This window comes from Scophthalmus maximus, chromosome 1, assembly GCF_022379125.1.
Source record: "Scophthalmus maximus strain ysfricsl-2021 chromosome 1, ASM2237912v1, whole genome shotgun sequence".
In the NCBI taxonomy this organism is placed as follows: Eukaryota; Metazoa; Chordata; class Actinopteri; order Pleuronectiformes; family Scophthalmidae; genus Scophthalmus; species Scophthalmus maximus.
In genome coordinates, this window is record NC_061515.1 from 17285461 (window position 1) to 17312103 (window position 26643).

General features: G+C 43.8%; 1 protein-coding gene across 2 annotated transcripts in view; it reads right to left on the minus strand.

The window, feature by feature from the left end:
* The window catches only part of LOC118299107 (mannosyl-oligosaccharide 1,2-alpha-mannosidase IA), a 186196-nt gene extending 164900 nt beyond the window's left edge, over positions 1–21296 (minus strand). For both annotated transcript variants that reach the window (XM_035622558.2, XM_035622550.2), the window contains exon 1: positions 19848–21296. In XM_035622558.2, the coding sequence (XP_035478451.1) occupies positions 19848–20399 (552 nt within the window). In that variant the 5' untranslated portion in view covers positions 20400–21296. The remainder of the gene's footprint in view (positions 1–19847) is intronic.
* Positions 21297–26643: the final 5347 nt, after the last annotated feature.

The window sequence follows — 26643 nt, forward strand, 5'->3', positions numbered from 1 at the left end:
GCTTCATCAGCCCGTGTGACCGCGACTGTGCAGAAGAAGAGAGTACAGTTGGTTGTTAGAGTACGCAGAACCAAAGTGATTCATTCAAATCACATGAGCTGAACTTTTTGAGAAACTGTAACAAAAAAAACTGTAACTCATACCTCTTTCACACTAAAATGACCGTGTAGACCCGGGTTTTTTTAAACACGGGTCGACCCGCATTTAATCGGCAATTGGCGTCTTTCACACTGCGAGCAGACCCGGGTCTGATGATCATGTAGTGACAGTTGGCAGCCATAGATGGCGATAGAGAGCGGTGCGCACCGTAAAACAAAGAAGAAGAACAGTGTCGTAAACACAGGAAAGCATGGTAGCCAGTGAGCCGGTGGTCAACAATACCTTAATTCTTGTACTTGTCACTGTCAATCTTTCAAAGTTTACAAACTCAGCGCAGTGTTACGAGCCAAGCATGGCCCTTTAAGCAGGTGGCCGTATGGGTTTTGAAGTGTGTGTGTGTGTATGAGAGAAGAAGAAGTTTGGCTCTGTGCGCGCTGTTGTTGTGTACGTAGCTGCAGCCACAAGGAGAATGGGCTCTGCACATCATCCAGTTACCAAGTTTATGGCCACTGTGTAATGAGAGACCGCCTGATGAGGCCGTGTGTGTCCGCCGAAGGGTTGAAATAAAGTGCCCCGTTCTAAAGCTCATCGATGATCTGGATCGTGTTAGTTGTTACCACCAACGAGTCAAAGCTAGGCTCAGCGAGCTAGCTACAAGCGAGAGGTGTCTTTACTACAGCTTGTGAGGTAACAGCAGTTACCGACGGAGGAGTCGAGCCTTCGTTGCCTCCATCATCACGCAAATTAGCGGGTTCACCCGGGTGTGACGTTCACATCAATGCCAATCGGGGGTGAAGCCGATTATTACCCGGGTCTATTGCAGAGCCATTTGACTCGGGGCTGAATGCCGATTAAACGTTTTCACACTGCAGAAAACGCTGGGTGTTAGCGGGTTTAAACAGGTTTTTTGGCCAGTGTGAAAGGGGCTTCATGGCTGTCTTGGATGTTAAGAGCATTTAGAAGCCGCACTGTTTATGCTAATGCATGTCAGGAGACTGCAGGTACCCAGTGGCGATGGCACATTAACATTCTTGTTCAAATGTTAAGTGGATGAAAAAGGGCTGAGTCGGCACTAATATCACTGGAGAGAGGATGCTAAGCAGAGATCTATGGCAGGAGGCAAAGACAGGATAGAGGAGTGCTGAGGAGTGAGAAGAATTAGAAGGAGATTTCAGATATGTTGTGCTAATGTGACAAAGAAAATCAATATCAAAAAGTACAAACTTGCCAATAAATAAATAAATCTCAGTGGTGGCGACAGATGCTTCAGCCGCCTCCACCTCGAGCGCATCTGATTAATCTCAGTGTTGTGCATACACAACAAACCTCTGCCATCATCCACGACCCACAGATTCACACCTGCCCACCAGTTATAATTTCAAATCTGCCATGTCAACTTATCACCAGACCCAGTCGTCTGCCCAACCAGCTGCTCCCCGCTCCCGGTATATAGTATATATAGACGACAGCTATTAGTTTCACTGCGGTAGATCGGCTGCACTGCCTCAGTATTCCTGTATTAAGTATGTTCTGCCTGCCCGTAACTGCTGCACCATTACAGTCTGTTTGTCATCATATTTCGGACAAATCCCCGCCTGCCTGACTCAGTCACAGATTGTTTCACTTGGTCTTAGTGTACTTTGTAAGGCCTAACTCATGACCTCGTACCATTTGGAAGCAAATGTATTCCTCCTCAAGTTTGTCGCATGTCACAGTAGTTTATCTCTGATTTAGTGGCTGTACCCTTATGGGATTTATCCATTTTGAAGATTCTGGATTTTTTAGTCTGGTTTGCCTTTTCTGGTACAGTCTCTCTCCATCTACTGATCTACTTTGAGAAGAAATTATAATTACAGAAGATCAAATATTAATTTTCAAATATCTAAAAATGTTTTCCGCATCCTTGTGACTATTTCTATTTTGGCATTCATCCAGGGAGTAAATATGAGAAAAAGCCTTTAAGGCAACTGGAACATATTCAGTGATATTTATTACTATGGACTGGCTCTCTTAAATAGACCAATTAATAAACAAGTAAATATAATCAAGACAGCTGCTTTTTTATTTCCAGAATGGTCATGATCTTGACAGCAGTTAATACATCTCAAGGAATGTTTTTGATTCTCGCTTTAACCACTGAAGGCTGTAGAAATGCCACAGACTAACTTGTTCCACTAGTTGCACAAGACTCAGGAGCACCACTTAAATTGGCATGCAAACACCACAAATTCAGATTTTTCCATCTTAACTGTATTGCTGATAAATGCTTTTGGTAATAAATATCTGTGACAAAAAAAACGACACCAAATAATAGAGTTACACATGTAAACACAAGGTATGGGATCAGTACATTTCCACAGGTTGAGATTTTACTTGTGGTGGTGGTGGCTGGCATTGCATGTGACTAATGTTTATACAGGGACTCGTTCAGTCTAGAAGGCGAGTGTGTAACTGGTTATGTCACTACAATCTGCAGATGTTCTGCAGGGTAGACCCTAGCTAGGTGACTGCGCACAGAGAAGCCTTTAGTCCCTACTCTACTACAGCAGCAAACATAACTCAGTGTTAGAAAAGAGTGAAATAAGGCGTCGTTCTCATGGAAGATTTGCTCAAGTTGAAACCGATTGAGCAAGTAGAGCCTGCATAGGAAACGCAACGTTATTGCTGTTGTGCTTTACAAGTGTTAAATACTTACAGTGAGAGCAGTACCTACAAGAATTACATTTCTTGCTATGCTATATCTCAGGGGTGTAAACTGTATGAACCAGTCCTGTCTAAAATAATAGGCCTTTTCTAGCGTAAGATAATCTGCTGATATTCTTGCATGAATTGTCTTCATCAGAAATTAGGGATTCTTGTGACCTGATTGATTTTGAAAAGTGAACTGAGAGTTGTCAGTGTCATCAAAGGACATGGATTTTAAACATATAGACAAAATACCACAAAGAACTGCCCCCATCCTGCGTTCGCTCTCCACTCTGATCACTCCATCTCACTCACGCATACATATACACACAAATTCCCTCCCCCTCCTGGTATTTCACATGATATACGATGGTGATTAAAAAAACAAGAAGTTGAGAGTAGCTCTGGTGCTTCTTGTTATTAGATTCAGTGGCACCTAAAAAGGTCACGAAATGTGACTAAATGGTCGCAGTGCGGAGCACTGACTTGACCTTTCACCATTACTTTAATCACATGGGGGGTGGCATGCAACATTATATTAACAGTGGGACACCCTCAAGGAGACTGTTAAAAAAAAAGATAGCTTGTGATAAATCCTCTGAGCTTTAATGTTCAGAACATTACATTAAATATAGACATTTCTTTAGAGAAAATAGACTGAGTGCAAATCCGATGGCAACAACAACTCCTCAGTGTGAGCCTATAGTACTGGGTTTTATCCAGTAATGTTCATTCTGTGCCCAACGGTGGGGGAGTGGAAACGCTTATTAATCAGCAGCTAGCTCCCCTGTCCAAGCCGTTGTGCAGCTTCCTACTTGTTGGCACATGATTGGGGACGGAGGTTGTTTATTCTGTTTAATGTCTCAATGATGTCAGAGGACATTACAGTGACTTACATTCATTTCCTGGGGCTCTAACTTTACCATAACGAAAACCTGCCCGAACACTTTCACCAAACTTTACTTGAAGTAAAACTTACCCTAACCTTAAAACAAGTCATATTATATTATGTGATTCTATGACTGTAATTTGCTAAAAGCGGTTAAATAACTCTGTTTTGCATAATTAGCTTAATCGTGCCCAAGCATGGTGCAACACAGCCAAGCAGCCTGCCCTAACCCTTCACAGCAACAAGCTCATCTGTCCTTCAATATACCCCAGTGTGTCTTACATTCCTGATGAGTTGAATAATCACAGTTGGTGTCACTGTCATCACTGGAAATTAAGCTGACAGACATCCCGATGTGCAAGAGCAACGCAGCCCAGATTATAATATTAGCGAGTGAATCAGCATAGCCTCTAACCTGCAATGATAATAATATATCCTAACATGAGCACCGATCGCCAGGGGATCCATCTGTTTCACTGGGCAGGATGATGGGAGTCAGGCGGACGTGAAAGAAAAATCTCTCCCTTGACAGGCAAAGTACAGCAGCACCATATTTCTTATACAGTAGGAAAGTCTAAACAACAAGCTAGCAGATGACACAGCCAGAGCAAAAGAGTGCGATTGGAAAAGACAGACTGAGACAGTCAGGAAGCAAAAGAGAAGGAGAGAGAGCAATGTGAACTGGACGTCCGGAGAAGGAGATTGAAGACAAGCCCTACAACCAGAATGCTGAGGCTCCCCTCCGCTCACACTGCTATAAATTATTAATGCGAGCACTGAATAAATGAATTCAGCACACAGGGAGGGGTAGATGAATTGCCAGCGTAGTTACCCAAAGATAACCTCCAAAAAAATGGACGAGTCCCAAGTGGCAGGAAGTGACATACATGGATTCACAAGATATATCAGCCGTAGGTCGTGGTTTATCAAAATCAATGACTTCTTCTTGGCCATGTTTTAAGCCAGACTCTTTTCACAAACACTTGCAAATGTTATCATGCTGACCAGTCTCAATTAGTGAACAGTAATGGTCAAGGTGAGTCGTATGAAATGACAATAGAAAGCAGCTAAGGAGGTGGAAAACCAGCCGAAAAAAAGCTTAGTGCAAACAGAATATTCTTAATGCTGCAGTGTAATGAAAGTTTCTATGTGTGAAACTTGTTGTTTTGACTCCACCAAATTGTAAGTGTACAGAGTCAGCAAAAAACTTCCATAAATTTCCTTAATTACAGTAATCACCGACAACAAACAGAAAATAAATCAATCACACAAAAGTAATGACGATTGTCCTTGAGCCGGGATTAGTTGTTTTTTTGTTGTTATTACCCAGAGCTGATGAACGTTGATTTATTGATCGACAGAAAATTACCCAGCAATTATTTACATAGTCTATCAATAATTTCAGGCTAAAAAATATCAAATTAATAGATTTGTGAGTCCAAAACCCAATCTGGAGGAGTCACCCTGCAACTTCTATCATGACAATTTGTCACCATGTCCTGATGTTTATTGACCTAACAATGAATCAATGGTGATAAGATTACCTCAGTGTCACAATTTTATGGCCATCAACATTTAATTACACCACTAGAGCTGTTGTTCAGGTTTCACTTTCCTCTCAGCATCAAATTGCTCAACATCCATCCTCATCAGATGGGCTGATGGGATGTGGCTACCAGATTGTATGTGATGCCACAGGGAGCGTGTGAATCATGCCCAAAACCTTGGAAGAAACACTTTTGCATTAATAGAAATAGAGCTTTTTGTCACCGAGGCAAACTCTTCCCCAGTCAGCTTGGTCCGCCTGTGGCAGCCTGTGCCTAACAAGAGCCCTTTGTTTGTTTCGGTTCTGGCTTTTTCTGCTCCGTTAGCTCCTTTAGCTTCGTGAGCATTGTAAGTTCACTCATGTGTCGACTTCTCTGCTAAAATAAGTTGGTTCCCTGCGGCTAACAGACCCTTGCGTGTGATAGCATGGCTGTGGCAGGCAGAACCATGCAGAGTAAAATAAAACACATCCAGATATTGGTGAGGTGCTGGAGGGAATACAAAACACAGATGAGACAACTCGGCACAATTAAATGAAAGCTCATCGGGTGGTGTATCAATTCATTATCACTAATGAATGTAATGTTTCATACTCAGTGCTACTCGAAAGACGTCTGATGGAGAGCTGAGGTCAAAATGTGACGTTAAAGGCTATATCTTTTAATACAAACCTCATTGTATTTTTTTCTTCACAAACCGCAAGTTCCTCCATTTTTTTACTTTACAACTGTTGCGTAACCATGAATAGATAAGCTTTGGTAAAAAATGTTACAGGATGGTACTGTTATACATAATTATTTCAACACAGGTACACAACACACTAACTGCATGGATCACAAATGAATGTTAATCCTAATTAGTTAATAACCCCACTGGTTTAAATTGACATTGTTGCCAAGCCACATAAAGGGCACACGATATGACATCCCATTTCAGGTCAAAATCTGATAAGGAAGCTTTAATTTACAGCTGTAATTGCATCAGTGGCATCCAACTAAACTGTAGATTACAGAAAATAATTGGACCCCCTTGTGAATCACAGCTATGTACCGTCCCAGTCTAGTATCTTTTAAAAAATCAGTTTTTAAAGACAACACAGTAATGGCATTTTGTAGGTTCTGCAATTTCGTCTTTCTGTAGCAACTTCTTGAACGCACCTTCGAGCAATACCTTGAATATCCATATGTAACACTGTTTCCTGTGCCCTTTCCCCAACAGTAAATATATCCCCATCAAATATAATTATAGATAGATGGTCTTATACTGTGACAACCTTAGAGGTCAAACAGAAAACCTTTTGCAAAAATTAGATCTTATCACTTATTTAAGATCTGCACACAATACAATGCCGTTCAGGCTCAGCCAAGGGCTTGAGCAACACCCACAGGGTTTGTGTGTGTGTGTGTTTGTGTGTGTTGCATCAGTCTAGAGCATTAACACACACCGGTGTTGTGTTGAATTCCGTTTCCCCTTCAAGATTTATTCATCTATTTTCAGACAAACGCACAAACTACTGTAACTAGCCAACGTAAGGGAAACGTCCAGTATATAGACAGTTCCTGTTACATTTCCCTTTAACACTGTTTAATAAACTCCAACCACAAAAGCAATTACATAGTTGTACAACATCTCTGTGCACATTGTTTCCGAAAGGTTTTATGTTGTTATTAACCTGTAAACAGGTGCAAAGAGAAGTGGGTGAACTTAGTAGGTTGTTTGTTTGCAGAAGTTTTTTTCACTAGCGCCAGTCCCTAGTGAATTCACTGATAATTACTGCCAGCTATTGACATAACAAGGGTATGACATGAGACAAACAACCAATTATCATTCCGTCCATGCTAGCGAACTTAACCAAGAAAAACACAGCTGCTCAAAAAATGGGCTGCTCTTTTGCACCAACTAAATGAAGAGATGGTTCATGGTTTTGTCCTGTAGAGTTAAAATCATATATTTTTATGCACACTGATCTCATGGGCTCTCTGGAATCTAAAAGACAGAAATCTGTTGTAAAGCGACAAATGACTTTTAATCCCTGTCAGCAAAATTTACAGAACAGAAAAGAAAGGACTGTCAGATTGCGGTACGGGTAGTGGGTGAGTTGACAAAACAAATACCATCAACAGCATTCAAGAAGCCGAAGCAGCCACTATGAAGAGATAACACAAGGCCAAAACAATGTTTAGTTTTTCCTTTATCTAGTTGAGGAAAAAGGCCAGCGATGCTGAATAAAACAGCAGATTAGTTTTGTATTTCATGCATTTTCATGTTGAAACGCCTTTCTGAAGAAAATGCCCTTGGGACCTTTTGTACGTTTAAAGGTTGACAGCCTGTTTGCCTCTGCCTCCACATAACTGTATTTGCTTGTCCCAAAAGGTCGACTGATAAGATCTCAAAGGTCTGACCTCGGTGTCCTAAATGAGTCTGGAGAACCACAATAATACATTCGTGCTTGCACGTACCAAAAATACACGAAACAGGCAGAAGCCAGAACAGATGTTGAATGGAGCTGTCAGCATATAGTCGCCTCCTCTTAAGACTCAGTGGGCCTCAAAGGTTCCTGAACCAACTGTGTTTAAAATATCACACATATGCATTAACACACACACATGCACAGAAACATACACGCTGCATCTGCTGGAGTCTCCCGCTGCTTGCTTCTGCTGAGATCGGCAATTCAGCTCAACGGTCATTGCAGAATTACTTGCAACTATCCATCTCATTTGGAAACTTGGAAAAATACGTTGGCAAACCTACTTCTACAGGCACACACACACACACACGTCATTCTCCATACCCTCTAGTAATGGGTCTGGTTTTCATTTACCTTCACTTATCTTCTTCCACAATTCGTCTTTTGCATTATGCCTGGACTTTCAGAGGAAAGCATGCCTACAGATGCTTTATATCCCACCATACACAGTAAATTTAGTGTTCTTACAACAGCCAAATAATAACTTTCAGATTCAGGAATATGTCGTTCAACATCTGCTTTTTATAAAAGGAAGACTACAAGTTATTACAGTGAGGTTCTATCTTTGTTTTCATGTGACAATACAGGTTGAAAACATATTCACAGGTAAGTCAAACTTATGTGGAGGATAAAATGAAGGTGCACTTACAGCCCACTTCCAGGTTTAACTTGGATCTTCCCTTTTTTCAGGTCAATGAAGGATTATTAGCAACATTAAAAGGTGTGCTCGTTTTCAACTTCCAAATCAAGTGATGGCTCATGTAGAAAACAATCTTTTTGGAGTCTTTCTTAAAGATTGATTGTGGTGTTTTTTCCAAATTCATAAATCTCAACAATGAAATTGGAGAATTCTGCACATAACAAGAGGCCAGAAGAAAAAGAAAAAAAACTAATCTCAAGCTGTATTAAGTTCCTTTAAAGATGTAACAACTAAACTGAAAAGTGTGCGTACAACAGTGATGCCAGGGAAAACTGAGCACAGAGTCAGCACACCCCCACATCACTACAGCACGAGAACTACTTCAGGGGGAAAAACACAGGACTTTCAGCTGGAGTTATGTCACTCAGACAAAAACATGTTTGCATTTCTGAAGAAAAGGAATCAATGTAGCTCCCGTTCATACAAAAAAAGCTGCAGCCAGTATTTTACCATGCTTTGTACTACGTCAAATGGCTTTTAAAAAAATCTTAAGTGCCTGCATTTTTGAAGGTGGATCTTGAGGTATGTTAGGAGTTAAGAGTAAAGTTGTCCGGGTGTGTTACTGTCAGACTTTCAGATTCACAGGTCAGGGGAAAAAATGTACAATGTCATAATTAAGGTTATTGTCTCAAATCTGGAATCATCATTATGATCGAAAATTGCAGCTTTTTAATTAATCATGTGAAATGCCATTTTCCAATGAGTTAATTCAAAGTGACGTGATCTCCGTCAGGGACACAATATTTCTCCCAACAATCGTTGACCCGTGTCATCCAGAGACAACGCGTCATTGTCATTGTCATCACTCTCAACGTGTCCAGAAGACCAGAGCAGACGACGTCACGGGAGAGCAGCCGACCAGGCTCACATCGTGTGGGGGAAGGTTTCGTCAGCGGCAGGTTTCCACACTGTCTGTGGGGCCAAATTAACTGAGAGATGGATCGTACTTTCAGTCAGGTTAGCACATAAGGAGGCTAATTAGATAATTTGCATGAGCCAGAGGAACCCTGGTTCTAACGCAAGGGATAACGGTGGAAAATGGCTCCCAGAAATGTTAAAGATTCCTCAACTTTGTGTCGATTGATTGATTTTATGACACTTTTTGCAAATGTTGGTTAAATTTTTTTTTAAATCAAATACTTTGTGTCTATATTTTACTATTTCTAACATTTTTACAAGTGCTGTACTTTTGAATTTGAGCTTTTTGTGTATTTTACAGCATGTACTTCTTCTGAAGTCTATCTGTCTGGTTTGAATAATGGAAAACTGTGTTATCCACTTTTCACTTTTCCCTGGCTGCATACTCAACGTCAATTATTGGCCAGCGGTGAGTATTGGAGCAATAACAATTGGTCAATTAACCAATTTGGTTCTGATAAATAATGAATTGTGTACCATAACAAAAATGACAAACATTGTCAGGTTTTAACCTCTCTAATTTGAAAATATACTTTCTCTGCCTTTGCGATATTGTATAACTAAATATGTTTTGGTATTGAAGAGGAGGTCCCCACTGGTTCTCGTTAAGTTTAATTGGCATCTTTTCAATATTTTCTGACATTAAATCTATTAATCAACAAAGTAATTGGCAGTTCAAGGTCGATAATGCAAATAGTTGTTAGTTGCAGTTGCTTTTACTGAAAATAATGTTCCCTCAACCCATTTGACTGAGGTCACTGGTCAAGAATGAAAAGACTTTCTTCCCACAACAGTCTTCAGTGAGCGAGTGAGGCAGTAAAAACCTTTTTTTAGTTGTGGGTTTAGGAATACCATATGTGGTTATTCATATAAGGCTTGAAAGAGAGGACACTCTTGAGATACCACTTCCCTATTTGAGTCTCATTCCAGCCCACACTGACTTTATATATTTATGATTCACTTCTTATTTTAGTAAAACATTAAAAGTGAATAGATCTGAGAACACGTACGTGTTAGTCAAAGGTTCAACTTCAGTACAGTATGATGATCTGCAACCACAAGCCATAACATTTGATCAACTCAAGCAACACGATCGGGTTCTGCAAAAACACTTGAAACTGGAAGGCGAGTGCCACCCACTTCCTGTTGTTCAAACACCCTGAATCACTGTCCACTCTTTTCAACCAAAAAGAAAAGGAAAAAAAAGCCTGATCCAAATAGTATCTGGCATGAAAGTTAAGTTTTAGAGAGATCAAATCCTAAAACTACGTCTATTACTTTCAAAAGTAATCATTCAAGATTTTTTTTTCGTAACACAGATTTACCAATACATTTTAAGCAAATGGTTCCTGTCAAAAGCATTTTAAAAAAACACTCCCACGTTTATTCTATGACAGGTTATTCCCTGAAGAGGGGATTCTGAGTGTTGTTTTTTTTCGGAGGACTGACAGTTCATTTGGTACTGGTTCTCTCTGATCAAGATGAATTTTCTTTTTCTTTTTCTAAAAATAAGGACCAAATGCACCCATCTCTTCCAGATCCAGCCATCTCTGCCCAGTGCAACATTAACACTCAAGAGATTTGCTTGAGAGCCACTGACAGTCACTGACACCTCTCATCCTATGAATGATCAGAAAACTGGTTGTCCTCACACACATAACAAGAGCAGATAATCAAATCAGTTTGTTATTTCTCCGCCTTCCCACTGACGGAGAGTGGATGAAAACTGCAATTATCTAGCCAGACCATCATCCAACCTTGACAGAAACAAGACAAATCTATAGGGCTCCCTAATGAGCACTGAGCACCAATGCTGCCATTTGATTAGGGGCCTAATTGTGAATGTGAATGAAAAAAAACACCCAGCGCTGGCTAGAATGGTTTTGTAAACATTCAGCTAATTAATGGCTATTTGCCCACTGATGCCGATAAAGGGGAAAATAACTAAGGATACACATTTTCCTCTCGACGCACAGAAAGGTAGACAGCAATGTGTCGACCGTGAAAACGGTCTGGTGAGCTTCACTCTGGGGGGAAAACTCGATCATGGCCAACAAAGGCCGCTACATAAAAGATGATGTTGTCTTCCGGGGGGCTGCCTAAATTGTAGGTCATAGGCTTGACTGCATTATTCAGCCGTCGTGAATGTAAGGCTGAAACCATGTCAACACACGATAACAACAATGCAGTCGGGCCAATCTGGAACGAGAGCAGCCGGGCAGCTCACACTCGCTCTCTAGTGATGCAGAAGAGGGAATAATTGGCAAAGCAGTGGCAGTAAACATGCCCAAAGCCACACATTGCCAAGAAACAGGGAGGAAGAAAGAAAAGGAAGACAAAGAGAGAGAGAAGGAGTCAACGGAGTAAGAGTCAGTGACAGTGCTTTCTGGAAAAAAAAATCTTAACTAGGACTCAACAAAAGACAAATAAGGAGTAAGGACAGGGGAAGACACATGGGAACGAGCCAGGTCTCCTGGCCCACTCATGTCTTGCCGATTCCCTGTGAACACAGCCACGCATGTTGTTTCTGACCAATTAGGCAGGCATAAAGGCAGGAGGTTGAAACTCAGCTGGGGGCTCACAGAGTCTGCTGGTTACATCTAGGCCAGTCTCTCTCCACTTCTTTTCCTATTTCTGCCTGAGCGGCGAGGCCAAAGAGAGAAGGCAGGCGGAGGCTGTAGAGGGGAGGGACGATTTCATTTGGCACCTAGCAAGGGATGTCAAGCAGAGCCTGCAGCGGGCAAGGCCATCCCTGGACCTTTCATCTTTCATCATCCATTTTCTTCATCTGTAGTAACACACACACACACACTAACCCACACATGCACGCACACTCAACGTTATACATTGGACGAAGCTTGTGTAAAACTTGATTTAGCTGAAAGTATCTGCGTTGTGTGGCGAGACCATTGCAGGAAGCTGGAAGTCGATGTACATTCACAGAAGGCTTCAAATCACTCTCTCCTTCTTGTTGTCACAGAGCGAATCAGAGAAAGAGTGTAGATAATATTGTGAAAGTTTGCCTATTAGCACACCGGTGGAAAACGTGGAGACGGCTATGGTTAAGACAGATGTAGGTTTTTGGGTGAATTGACTATTGAAGTCAATTCCCAGGGAGGGGACACCATGAAACTTTTAAGCATCTAGTCAGGAGTGAATATGTGTGTTTTCCAGTAATCACAGGCCTTCACAAGCCAGGATTAAGAGAAATACGCACAATGACCCCATTATGTCAGCAGGGCCGTTAACTCAAGATAAATGGGCTTCCATGGAACTTACTGCAGCATCAGAGGGATGGAAAGAGGGACGCGGTGTGAGAAAGATTTTTGAGAGCCTTAGTGATGTAGCCTGAGAGAATCGCGAATCTACTTACAAGAAAAAAGCACATGACTATCAGCAAAAGAGTTGTCTAATCACGGCTCTTTGCGCACCTCTGTTTGACAAGGAGGTCAAAATGTGGACAAATCCGGAGTCCGGGACATTACGCTCTGCTTTTACTGGCATCTTACGCAAAGCCCGCAGGCTACAGTAAACAGAGGCAGGGTGGTGGGTGGGTGGCGGGGGGGGGGCTTGGACAAATACAGCAAACAAAATAGGCTGGTGAGGCCAGATTTAAGTACTCTGCAAATATGGAAGTGGAAACTGAATTTTTTAATTGAGTGATCGAGGGAAAACATCTGCAAACCGTTGACTAGGCAACATCATGAGGAAAAGAAAAACTTATGAGTTGTGTATGACTTAATCTTCTGGGGATCATTTATATTGTTCACATGCACCAACTTCCCTTTCCACAGCCAAAACATCGCCTTCGAACAGAAACCCCACTGTTGTTAAACTTTGGGCAAACAGTAGAACCCTAATGGCCTCTCAAGAGAGGAAGGCATTTCATTTATTCATTCCGCAGAAAAGCACACCTAAATAAACAGATATCTCTGTACAAAGCAGCCTATGTGCATCGGGTAACTATCTACAAAGACTTGCGTATGAACACATTTGCACGAGAGGTATGTTCACAAACAGACACACACCTCTTGAGAAGCATGCCTCGACAGAGAGACTCACCCTGGAGTTAGTGGCTCTACTACAAAGGGAAATGGGGGGGGCTACTGCTGTGAATGCAAAAAGGATATTTACCCCACATCCTCCCTTTTCCTCTCTCATTTCGCCCGATCACTAACTTCCTGCAGTGATCGCCCGAGGGAAAAGGCCTTGTGTTGTAAAGCCTAATCAGCTTTTTATCGCCCACTGAAATACAAGCTTTTCTGCTTTGCCGTGGTGTTTTTTACCTGACGTTTTTCTGTCCTACTGTTATTCTGCAGAGCTCAAGGTTGCCAGGATGCATGATTTGGCCTTTCGGGTCATCTTTCAGGGGTTTGAGCGCTGACGGCCCTACACTGTTTTTAATTTTCTCAATGCAGACTGGGGCCTGTGCACTGACTTAAGGGGACAGAAAGTGAGGGTCAGCTGTAAAGAGGTAAATCAATATTGTAATTTCCATCACGCAAGCTTTGCATTGGTCAACAGCATGTGAGCATGTAGTCACTGAAGTGTTGAAGCTGGATGTACAGGTTTACAACTGCAGAATGTCTGGTTAAAGGAGAGTTTTTTGATCTCCAGTACAGAACATTCATAAGACTGAGTTGTGATGTGATAAATATGTGGGAAATAATATTTTCACTGATTCCAAGGGGCAGGAACATAACACAGCAACGTATTAGTAAAGGCAGGAAAGCAGACGACTGCTAGCAAAATGGAAGTGATTGATTCAAAATATTACAGAATATCCTTAGCAAATTTTCTTATTAGGAAAGTGGAGCACATTCAACGTGTTTAAGGCGTATCTATAATCCCATTAATTTGCATGTTGTTTACTTTTTGGAACCTGGATCCAATGCAGTCAATGCAAGATTTTAAATCAGTGACAGAATTTTGTGATATTGCGGCTTATCTTTTTGCGGACCAAGGTCAATTATTCCTAGGCTATATTCCGACATGTACACATCTAACCAATCAGAATGCTTGTTATTGACAACACCACATTCAAAATATTCAACATTGCAAATGGCTTGATTTGGTGTACCCAGATATTCCGTCTGTTGTTCTTTAAGTAAAACGAGCACCAGATCATCATGGCTTGATGTTGATTCAATCTTTCTTTTCCCGTGGGGCGAGTTTACTTTGATCCTTTTCATTTATTCGCTAAATGCACTTAATTTGGACAGTCAGGTACGTCGAAATTTGCCTCCAAAATGTTTTCAGCAATTTCGTGCCATTTATTTTGCATCACAGTTAATGTGCAAAGGGCCTTTAGACATAAAGGAAGAAGACAATGCTGTTTGGTGAAATCAAACTTTGCTTATGGTGCAATAGACATTCTCAGTATTCTAACTCATCATAATAAAAAATAAGTGATGGTTCAAATGTGCTGTAACAGAGTGTGAGTTTTAGAAAATCAAGATCTGTTATATATAATACGGGTTTAGTCTGTCATTTTGGAGTTTTCATTTTGTTTAGACCGCAATAATGAGCTGAATTGCTCCTTCAACATGATGAGTTGGTTCGCTTTATCAGAGGGATCACATAATAAACAACTGTATGAATAAAGTAATCAATGCTTAAACCGTGCACCTTGCCGGCAGTATAGCTTATTTGGAGATTTATTTCAGTCAAACTATCACACATCTTAATCTCAGAGGGTTTCACAACAGATCTACAGACCATGACGCCAGCTGCAGCAGTCACCTGAATATCATTAGCAAGTGTTTTTGAGAACCACAAATAAATGGATAAAAACAGGTAACTCATGTAACTCACCTTTATCCATCCATAATGTGATGAATTAAACTGTACTCACAGTATTATCTATGTTATTATAATGCTGCACTTTTTCAGGGCACACCAAGTTGCCCTTTTAAATGCACTGACATTTTATAATGGCATTCACACATGTTTAGGTTCACTTCCTTCTAAACAGAAATCTCCTTGCTTCAGTGCAATGGTCTGTTAAGTATGAAGAAGACAACAACACAACAGTCCAACAATACTCGTTGGTCATTTCAGGACGTTAAACAATGAGCAACAAGACATCTGAAGCTTTGAGTAAATAGCCCACTTGGTTAACGATAGGTTAACGTGAGTGAGATAAGGTAGTTGCAAAAGAAATTTGAGGATAATAAAAAACTGCACCATATTCTTTGTGAAAGCAGTAACCAGGAGGAAAACGCATCCCTTCCTTCCACTCATTATTATTGGCTGCACATGACATTAACAACCTTGGACGTTGCTCTACTATTGTAATTACAGTTGCCATCCGCAGGAAAAACCTTCATTACCTACAACATCCATATAGCATTAGCATAACATTAGAAATTAGATAGAAAGGGTCCGTTTCTTCTTGTGTGGCAGAGAAGAAAGGCATCAGCATTGACATGTTGATAATATGTGCCTCAGCTGCCATTATCTTGCACAATATATCAATATCACGCAGCCCCGGCCACTGACTCCCCCACATAAACAGACCAAAGACAACTATGGGGCGAACATTCCAAACACCAGCCGCTGACATTTGCACAGCTTCCATAGAGGAGAGGAAAGCACAAATGTTCCAGCTCGGTGGGGGCCGCTGGCCCTTTCTCAAGACTTTGTTCATCTTCCGCTTCTTTCTTCTCGCGCAGCAGACGGCCATTTTTCCCGGCTCAGTCTGAAGGTTGTTTGGCCCACCTGATTCGTAGCGGGAGACAGCAGGGGAATGAGGGGTGGAGGAAGGTCACGGTGCTCAGAGGCAGCCAGAAGGCGCTGGCTTAACAGCAGCATTTTATTCACCCAGACACCCAGCTCACCAGACATTACTGACATAAGGGGATTTCGGGGTTCAGCTACAAGCTCACCCATTCTCTGTTTTTTGTTTTTTTGTCCGGTTTGTGTCTCACTGAGGTTTTGTGTAATGCGGCAGCTCATTTATGGGAGTATGGCCAAAATATTTGTTAATTTACGGTTTGTCATACTCCTTCCACTGTAAAACAAATACTTGACATAGTATTCTACCTTTTAAGTCTGACTGTAAAAGTATTTTCTCCTTAACCATAATTGCTTTAGTTTTCTGTCTCAGGAGCAGATTAAATAATATTTAAAACTTTTCACTTCACTGCATAAAACATCTAAAATCATGGCATCGTGTGGCGAGACACCATCCTTTTAACTGAAGGACGTTGTCACAGAATATGTCATTCATATACATCTGCTCAGTGGGTGCCGTGTTCTTTTGAGCGAACTTGTTCTTTGACCTCCCTGATAAATTGGCTTATGTAGGTTAGAAAAGCATAGAATACCAAATAAAAATCTGGTTTCTCAAGGTTCCATTAGCGGTTATTTTATTTCTTAATTTAACAACTTTTTCTGAAGGCAAATAACCTGGGGAACACCAGGGGAATTTTATTCTCTCTTGAAATTAGCAAGAAGAAGAAATGAGCTGATGAGGTGTGTTTAGGCAGAGAAGAAAGTGAAACTATGATGGTTAAGCAAATCTTATGACTTTGTCACAGTTTTGCTGACTTTAGGGTTTAAACGACGGTTCCATGTGTCTGAAATAATGCTTATTATTCAGGATTACACACACAAACACACACATCCAGCCAACAGCCAGTATAAAGAAACAGAACAGATGTACCTCATTTGATTGTTGTAAATCTACACAGAGATGCAGGTGGGCTTGGAAGTGGATGGATAAACACGGTGACAACACTTGCAGCTGCAACTGTCGAACTCCGCGTTCATCCGCAGGCAGCAAGTGCACACACACACACACACACACACACACGCGCGCGCACACGTGCACCGCACACGTGCACACACGTACACAGCTAGCGAAAACACAAACGTGACAAAGACACCTCGAGGACTTTCATTGCTCCACCGGAGGACCTATGTGACAAGAGGCCGCAGCGTGTCCGTCCTCTCACTGCAGTGCTCTCAGCTGTCGGCTCCGTCGTCTCCCCGTGTGAATGCACTGTATGTTACAGCCCAGATTATACTCTATATTCCAATTTCCTCAAACAAAGAGCCCTCGTTTGACTGCACCGCCAGAACTGTGTTAAACATCCAGCAGATTAAAGAGATGGCAAATATCAGGTTTTGTACAAAAAATGCCTTTTAATGCTCACTACTCGTTTGATGCGTGTGATGTTGTCGAGACCAAATTGCTACAAAGCTCCCATCACTATGTTATGTCCTTTTTGCTCTGCCATTGGATTTGTTTGGATGTGCTACTTCTGCACTCTTGCCATATACAGTAATATTTCATGGCCGTACTCATAAGTTGTCAACTAAGGCATCACACGTAAAATGTGCAAGTGGAAAAGGGCGCTGTCCTGTTGCTCCTGAAGCACATTTCTGGTGTGATTCCTGCAAACCCAGTCTCTAATGCTGGAGCCAATGAGGCAGCAACAAAGCGTTGTGGGCGACTCAGTGAGCCATGACATCACAGAATTACAAATGGGCAGGCTGTTTGAAAATGATCATCTTCATCCTGCTGAGGACATTTGGAAGAAGGTGAACTATTTGCTGGAAAGGAGTTGCTGGAATAGGTAACCGGCATTTGCTGGCCTCCTGGGGACCCCAAGCTACGGTAGCGTTGGGGCTGCCTTCAAACATGTGCCCTGTGCGATCAAGCAGTCATTGTCCCTGGTTTCACCCTCTCTTGGCCTGGTGCACAAAGAGGAAGAGGGTGGGGAGTCGGCTTTCTAGTTGCTGGCACTTGTGAAAAACGATGCCCATTCAAAGTTTGGGCATTGAGGCACTTTGTGGGCTGGACCAGACTCCTTTCTGTTGGCTTTGGGGGGGGATACCCTCTCCCTGCATTCCCTTACAGTGAGGGAAACAAAAAAAGAAGAGACTTCTTTTACAGGGCTACTCTGCCACAACTCGAGCCGAGAGGCTGACAACTAAAAATTCAACTCTGCGTCATAAGTCTTTGCTTAACAGATATATACATCAAAACATATTCATTTCACTGTTACACTCACTCTCTGGCTGAACATCTATAAACCTGGACAAAGCACTGGCTCGCAACGTGTCAGCGTGTGCTCGCAGCATGAAATGTGAGCCTCCAGAAAAAGAAGGGGGAAAAAAAGGGGAGAAGTCGTCTGGAACAGTGCCAGCAGTCTTGGGACAGTGGGAACTGTAGCAACAACAATAGGATATGGACAAGAACAAGGCAGCATGAGATGCGTGTAAGCAGGGACTGTCTGTTCTTCAACACCCTTAATAAAGAGCTTCACTCAAGGAGGCCGCGATTAATATTCTGCAACAATAGTTAGGCGAAAGAGGGCGTGGTAGGAAAATTAGACGATAATGACCCTGAGGTAAGAACTTTGCTGACAGACCAGGCCGAGTGCACAGGGGACAAATAACCCTCTCCGTCCTCCGACACCTTAGTTATCATGTAGCACTCCACCCCTAGGTATGGACGGCATGTGAGCAGCGTGAGAGGATGACAGCAGACTGCAAGTGAGAGTAGCAGCAGGACTTATCCGTGTCACACGTCAAGGATGACACCCATTTGCACTCGCTGCCCAATGGCCTCCCCTTTTCCTCGCCCCTCCTCCCCCTCCTCCTGCTCACCAGCCTGGAGTGGGTACAGATGTGTGATCCACAGACGCTCCCACTCTGGAGCCGTGATTGGACCCACAGGGCTCAACAAAGGCTGGCAGACAGCTTGGAGAGCTCCTGGCCAAAGTGTCACTGCACACAGTCACATCATTTTGCGGGGGATTGTGTGAAGGAGACGGAGGTTGCTCGAGCTAAACGCAGGACGTGTTATCATTCAGACTGACATGAGGGAAACCCTTTTATCACCTTACATAAACAGGAGCTGCATCTAGGTAAATACTCCTGCTGATGATGACCGTACAGTTTATGTATTTAATATGCCGTGCAAACATCCTCCCGTGGAGAGATTATTAAAAGTTATCTCTCATTTTTTCCATCCCTCTGAACACACATTTTAGATTGTTTAACAGAATATTAGATATATAAATTCAGCTGCCGCCGGCAGAATCTTCCAAGTCAACCCAACAGGAATTTTGTCTACTAATAGGCAAAAAAAGGCGCTGGTAAAAATCTGACAACTGATATGATTGAGAGGGATTTATTCTGTCTATAGAGACACTGTCTGTGTTGTCAGACAAAACTCATCCAACAGAAATCCTACTTCTTTCAAGTGTGCACGCCTGTTCCATGTGTGTGTGTGTACATATATATATATATATATGACAGACTGTTCATCTGATCTGACAGCATGAACATTATTTCATTCAAAAACTTCATGTGCATCGAACAGGCACAGAAAGCATGTGTGTGTGGGCAAAGTAGATGAATGTCATATGTCTGATCAGATGATTTGATCAATGTGACAGATGAAGACATGACTAATCTCGCACAGACAACAGCTGCCTTGGATTCACCCCCACAAAAACATAGTTCCTATTTGTGTAGCCCATCCTGTAATTGCACACAACACCTGAAGCCCCCATACAAACCCTTACCTCTTTGACCTTCTCCCGGCGCTCGGTGGTCGCGGGGTCGCCCGGCTTGCCGCTGTCGCTGCCCAGCGGGGGTTTGAGCAGACACCCTTTGAACCTCCGGTAACTGAACGTATCCGGGGCGGCGGCGGCGCCGCGGGCGGCGGAGGTCGCCCTCTGCGAGGCGGACTCCGTCCTGGACCTGGGCAGGGTCCGGTCCTCCGGGGCTCTGGCCGCGGTCGCCTCGTGAGACCCGGCCGGGGGGCGGCTCAGGCTCTTCAGCTTGGTGCTCGTCTCGCCCTTGGCCGAGGCCACGGCCCGCGGGCGCTCCTGCTCCTTGGCTCTCTTCGGGTGCGCCTCCCGGGCGTCGTTCTCGGACCCGGAGCCGACGGTGACCGGCTGCGTCTCCGTCTTGGACAGGAAGATGCGTTTCAGCCTCACGGAGTCGGGCAGAAAGAAGAGGGCCCCGAAGCACAGCGTCACCAGGCCCGAGAGGAAGAGCAGGAAGACGAACTTCTGGGACAGGCGCAGACCCATGCCCGACGCCGACACGCCGGGCAACTTTCGGAAAACCATTGAAACTTTTCTCGGCGACGTCGCCTTGCAAAGTGTTTTTGACCCGGTCCGCTCTCCAGCGCGCAGCCTATCCGCTGCCTCGACACACGTGTGAGGGAAAAGAACACGAGACGTGCGGGGTTTCGAACACACCCCCGTGACACTGGCGGAGCAGCGGCGTCAACAGACCAACGGACCGCTGTCTCCCTATCGCGCTGTCGACTGGATCTGCATGAGCGGAGGATGGGCCTGCCCGCGCGCGCGTGCGCGCGTGTGTGTGTGTGTGTGTGTGTGTGTGTGTGTGTGTGTCCGCGCGCGCGCGCGCACAATTTACCAGGCGCGAACTCCGGAGCTTTCGGGAGGTTTGTCTACATGACGCGATCACTGACACCGGCGGGGTCGAGGTGTCGGTGGCGCGGATCACTGACACCGGCGCGGGGCTGCGGGACTAACGGGGAGCTGACTGAAGCGCCGAGCTCCAGGCTACTCGCCGATAACTGGACGACTACTACGGCGAGCGCCCGACGAGCATTTGGAATCAAAAGCACTTCTGGAAGCGATGACGAGCACACGCCCCGCAGTCTGTCGGGCCCTCGGACAAAGTTGTGTCTCGATGCATCACATGCTCGCTCCGCGCGATGCCGTCAACAACCCGCTGCCCCGCGGTGCGAACGCCTCGGGCGCGCAGCACATTTCCCTTCACTCCGAGTAAAGCCCGTCGACACGCGTCGCTGCATCACAAGCCCCTGCAATCAACTCTAAATGTGAATTTAATCCCTTTTGTTGTTGTTGTTGTTGTTGGTTTAAATCACACGCCGCTGTGTTCGCATCTATCTCGTGCAGCTGGCGGAGGGAAACGCGCGTGTATCCATGTCGCATGTATACGTACACATCTGTCATCTGCCCCCACCCCCCCACCCCCCCTCCCGCCGCCCCGCTGGCGTCAACGCGCCGGGCGAAACGGGTCGCCGGATGACATGGGAGAAGGCAGGTTCTGTCCCGTGCCAAGTTGTCCGGGCTCCCCGATCCGAATCCGTGGCACAGACAAAGATCCACCAGTGCGGTCCGCCGGGTTCCCAACAAAGACCGACACGCCGCTACCGCGTCGTCGTCGCTCCGGTGCCCCGGTGCCGTGCCGCCGTGCCGCCGTGCCTCGCTCCCTCTCCCGCCTGTAGTGCGCACTCCGACGTCCGCTGGCGTAGAAAAAAAGGCGAGAGGAGAGATGTGACATATAGCGCAGGCAGGGCGAGATGGGGGAGGAGGAGGAGGAGGAGGAAGATGATGAGGAGGAGGAGGAGGAGGAGGAGGACAGACGAAACGAAACGAAACGGTCCGCCGCTCTACAATCCAGTGGCTTCACTGGATCCAGTGGGCTGGTCGGGTTCCGTGACGGACACTCACGGCGGCTTCTGAAAACACACAGTCAAGCCGTTTGGACCTCGCGAGGTGCCCGGCTGCGCGGCTCCGTGCGGGAGGAGCGCGTCCACAGCCGCCAGGGCGGGGGAGTTGGTCTAATCCAGGGGAGAAGCCTCAACGAGAGGCTGGGTGCGTCCGCTACGGATGTCTCAACGGTCCTCCGGGATTGGGTCTGAGATGCAGAATGACAACACGTACCGTTGGCCACTATTTTACATCTTGGGAAAAGATGGCTGCCCGCCGCTTTTATTTAACTGTCCATCGAAGAAAGAACTCACAAGCACTCCTGATGAAAAGTGTCATTTCATTCGTCCAGTGTATCGAGGCACTTCCTGTCTCGTGTCTCTCCGGGGCGAGCCCCTCGGCACGAGTCTGGGCCCCCTCGCGGAACTAGCATCATTATTTTCCCTTGGGACTGTTGCGTCGATGTTAGCAAACATGCGCGACATTCGGGCTCAAACCAAACGTTCGACACGTGTGACAACACTTCTTTTATAGCCCGGAGAAGACTCTACCACCAAGCCAGAGGCAAATGAACAATACACATCCAGTGGGATGTACATTCGCCCATTTTTCTAGACTTCCCGATTAGCCGCACTAATTTGCCAACGGAAGTGACGCACCTGCGTCGTTTTTATTGTTTCCCCGGAGGCCGGCGTCTCCGATATATTTACATTACTATGAAACTTCCCCCCATATGTTGTTGAGCATTTAAATCCTTGCCAGTCATTTTCAATTGGCTTATATTTTTATATGAATATATTTTTGTATATTACAAAAAAATACACCTTTGTTTTTTGTTTTTGTTTTTTTAAGTAGAGCAGCCCATAGGGTATTTTTTCATCACATTTCTGGTGAAATTTATCCTTAAAAAAAACGGGACATGTCTTCTAAACAGTGGCAGGTGTTGCCAAAACATCCACAGGGTTTTTTAAAGTTCTATTTCTTTGGGTTATTTCAGGAAAAGAAAACCTTCTAACTGTTAGAAGAAGTTTTTATTTTGGCTCACACGGTTTCAACCTCATCTAAAGCTCCATCCATTTTCCATCTCATTGCAAAGCAAACTCAACTGGACATCGGATTCAGCTGGAGATTAAATACGTTAGCTTTGGGCGGCATTACTCAGAGAGCGCATTCATATTTAATAGGGTGTAGAAGTTATTAAAAATACCACTGCTGGTCAAATGTGGAACGTATATGAGCAAAAACGATGGACCTTCTGACTAATGATTACAAGTTGAACAAAACAATCCGAGGTAAGGTCCACCTACCGGCCTCCACGGTGGCTCTCAGTTGCATCACAAGGTCTTCATCATTTGAATGAGTTTGCTCAGTTGTCATGGTGACAGAACTGACAGCATGCAAGCTCAGTAGCTGTTCAGATATATCTCCGCCACTGAGCAAACTCATTCTGCTGACAAAGATTGTGCAATGTGGTGAAAATCTATTCTTTTCAATTTAATAAAAAAGAGTGAACTTTTATGCCTAATTTCAAGTTTGGCAGTGCTTAAATTCAACACTTTGAGGAGCAGGGAGCTTATAAAAGTGTGTTTACATAATGTTTACATAAGCAAAATGGAAGCTAAACTGTAAACACAGTGTTTTCTCACACTTAAAGAAGACAGATGGGCCCATGAGTTGGCCATTACTGAAGAGCCTGCACAGCACTATTCACCTAATGTGCGAGAAAGCCGGAACGAGAAAACTAATGTCTGATCGGTTTCAATAGTGGACTTTAATTGCAAGTCAACGCCAAACACTCGTCCTCAACAAAAGGACTCTGCGGGTCCTTGGAGATCAGGTTATCACTCTGTTGCCTCAGGATATCCTCGAAGTCGATGTGTTCAGTGTACATCATCAAGGTAAAAGCCTTCAAGTACTAAGCTTTTATTTACATCTGACACATGAAACTCCTTGGGCTCTTTTGTGTGTGTGTGTGGGGGTGGGGGTCATTGTCAGTTGCCTACGGTGGGATGAGCTAATGCCACGGTAATTTGTTTTGCAGTTGACCCCACGTTTCCACCGCTAAGCCGTCTCCCTCTGCAGCCCTAATTGAGTCAGACTGGTTGTCTGTACTTTACAGAACAAAACTGTTGAATTAGCCTTTTTTATATTTTGTGATCCACGAGTGTTTCCTCTGAGAGTATGTAGATCTATGGAACATGTTGTGGGATTCATCACCGACAAAAGTATAGCGAGTTGTCTGGAAGGGGAGCTTTGTGACGGCTCACCATCTGCGTATGTGCTCTGAACCTCATGCGTTTGATCACTCTGATGTACTACAGCGTTCAACCAGGGGCCAATTGTTAGGTCCACCTTTACCACTACAGGTCACAGTTATCTCCACCTACAAGGGCCGCGTGTTCATTGCCGTTTGTTTGTCCGACTGCCAGCAGGATGACTCAAGAACTGCAGAACTGATTTCAATGGCATTCGGCGGAGAGGTTGGGCGTCTCCAAAGGAAGAACCCATTAAAATTTGGGGCGGATTAGGAAGTCCAGCTTGGTCTTTGGACTACCCTCTTGACTCAGTGGAGGGGTTGGGACAGAGGAGAGAACCAGTCGCAGGACTGGGCAGCTCCTTCAGTGATATACTAACCAACCCCAAATGTCTGAAGGAAGAGGTTTATGACAGGTCGTTTCTTCCTGCAGCCGTTAGATTCCGGTTCCACTTCATTAAACTGTGCAATACTCATTTTCTATCTGTACAATTTCAATGTTTTTACATGCAATCCTACTGTATATAATCTGTTTACATTTTATACATTATTAATTTTTTCTAAGTATATTTCCTTGTGTTTATAATACATGTTTACTTATTTATTTGATTTTTTACCGTTTTCTTTTTTCACTGCTGTCACATGGTAAATTCCCCCATTGTGTCTAATAAAGGATTATCTTTTTTTATCTGATCTTATTTTATCTTAACGGGCATAAGCCTTGGCGGAGGTATGCGTTCTCCAAGCGCCTGGTCAGTGGTGGCGTTTCTAGTATTTCTCCATGATAATGAATGTAAATGTATATGAATAAAAAATAGAGACCCCTCTAAATATAATGTAGTCGAATAAAACAACACCTTTAACTAAGACAACAACAATGAACAGAGAAATCATTTTTCACCTTTCCAACAATGTCAAAAAGTGAACATTATGGACTTTGCAAATGTAGAATTTATGGCAGAGCTAAATTGTACAGTTGCTTGTAATAAAGTGGCCACCGACTGTACCTGTTGCGCAGCTCCTGAAAATACCCTTAATGTAGGCATTTTGGATTCATTTTATCTTATGGATTATTCATATGTGGAATGATGTGCTGATTCCAACAAAATAAAACACCAGCTGCCGGCTTTTTTCTTAAACAGCTTAATAGACACATCAAGACAGTATTTCTCAAAAGGCCGAGCTGTACACGAGTCCAGTCGTCGAGCTTGCATGAAACTGCATTGGCCGACGACAGCCTGGTTTATCACCAGGATGGATGAGTAAGGCAATGCAGTCTCACCACTACCGACAGACAAGGGTGAAATCAAAGCATTGACATTTTTCACAGAAAATAAATGGTTTATTCAGATAAATGGCTCCTACAAAAGGCCATTTCATATATAATCTACATTCGTTCTCACCAGTTTATGATTTCACAGGAGACGTCTCATTCATGGCGACTGTTGGCTTTTCATCATGCAGCACAAGCACCACACTAACAGACACACACACACACACGAACGCACACACACACACACACACACACACACGCACACACACACACACACACACACACACACACACACACACACACACACACACACACACACACACACAGCATCCTCATCAACTCAGTCCATCACATACTGGTATTCTGTTCTTTCATACAAACATAATCTATAAGCCTAACGGAGTCTGGTGCTGCATGTGAAGTTATGTAAATGTGATTAATAAGGACACTCTCCTCATTTGGACTTTGTTATCAGACGGACTCACAGTTTATTAGTTGGGAAGGAATTCCACAAACAGAATACATCAGGGAAAAGAAGCAATGATTTCATTACCTCTGCACGGATAACGATCAGAGGAGAGATCTACTGTGAGAAAGTATCTTGCTCTAGAAGACAAGGTCAGTTTATTTACAGTACAAACACTGACAATGAGGATTTGTCAATCGATCGCATGCTGATCACTAAGTTTCTCTATGTGGGACATGCCTAATCCATCTGATTGTCTCCGTAACGTTTTCTGCAGAGAGCCACAGACCGTAATGTGTCCTGTGATCCGACACCATTTCTGCTCTTGTATTCAAAAATCCAATTCTGTCCCAACCCGCACTGATGTTTTATTCATCAAACGAGATGCCAATGGAAAAAGTCCATCTCTGTGTTCTGCTCATTCCAATACATCAAACAGCCGGGGGAGACGTATCGGCCCATGTCAGTGTGTCCGGATTAATAATGTCACCGTGCCCACTTTTGGTTTCTCTGAGCACTGCCGCAAAGCATTCCTCGACACTTGGAATCATGGGCGAGCGGGATGCTTGATGTCGAGCCATAAATATCAGGGATAGCTTTTTGGGATTGGGCTCTGATGCATGATGTCAGAGATACACAGTCTTTTGACAAAGGATACTGTAGTCAGGGACCCCACTGTAACCCTCCATGAACTCTGGGTCACTTGTCAATCTTAGTGGGTCATTTGTTCAAGATGTGTACATCCATAAAAGACTATTTTGGTTTTAGTCCTGAACTCAGAAGATCTCAAAGGAGTGTGCTAATTAAGTGCTAATTTTGCAGAATGGCCCCTGGCAGAGATTTCTCATTAGTTCTCTTAAACTTAAACATTTGACAGCATTTCAATCTTGTA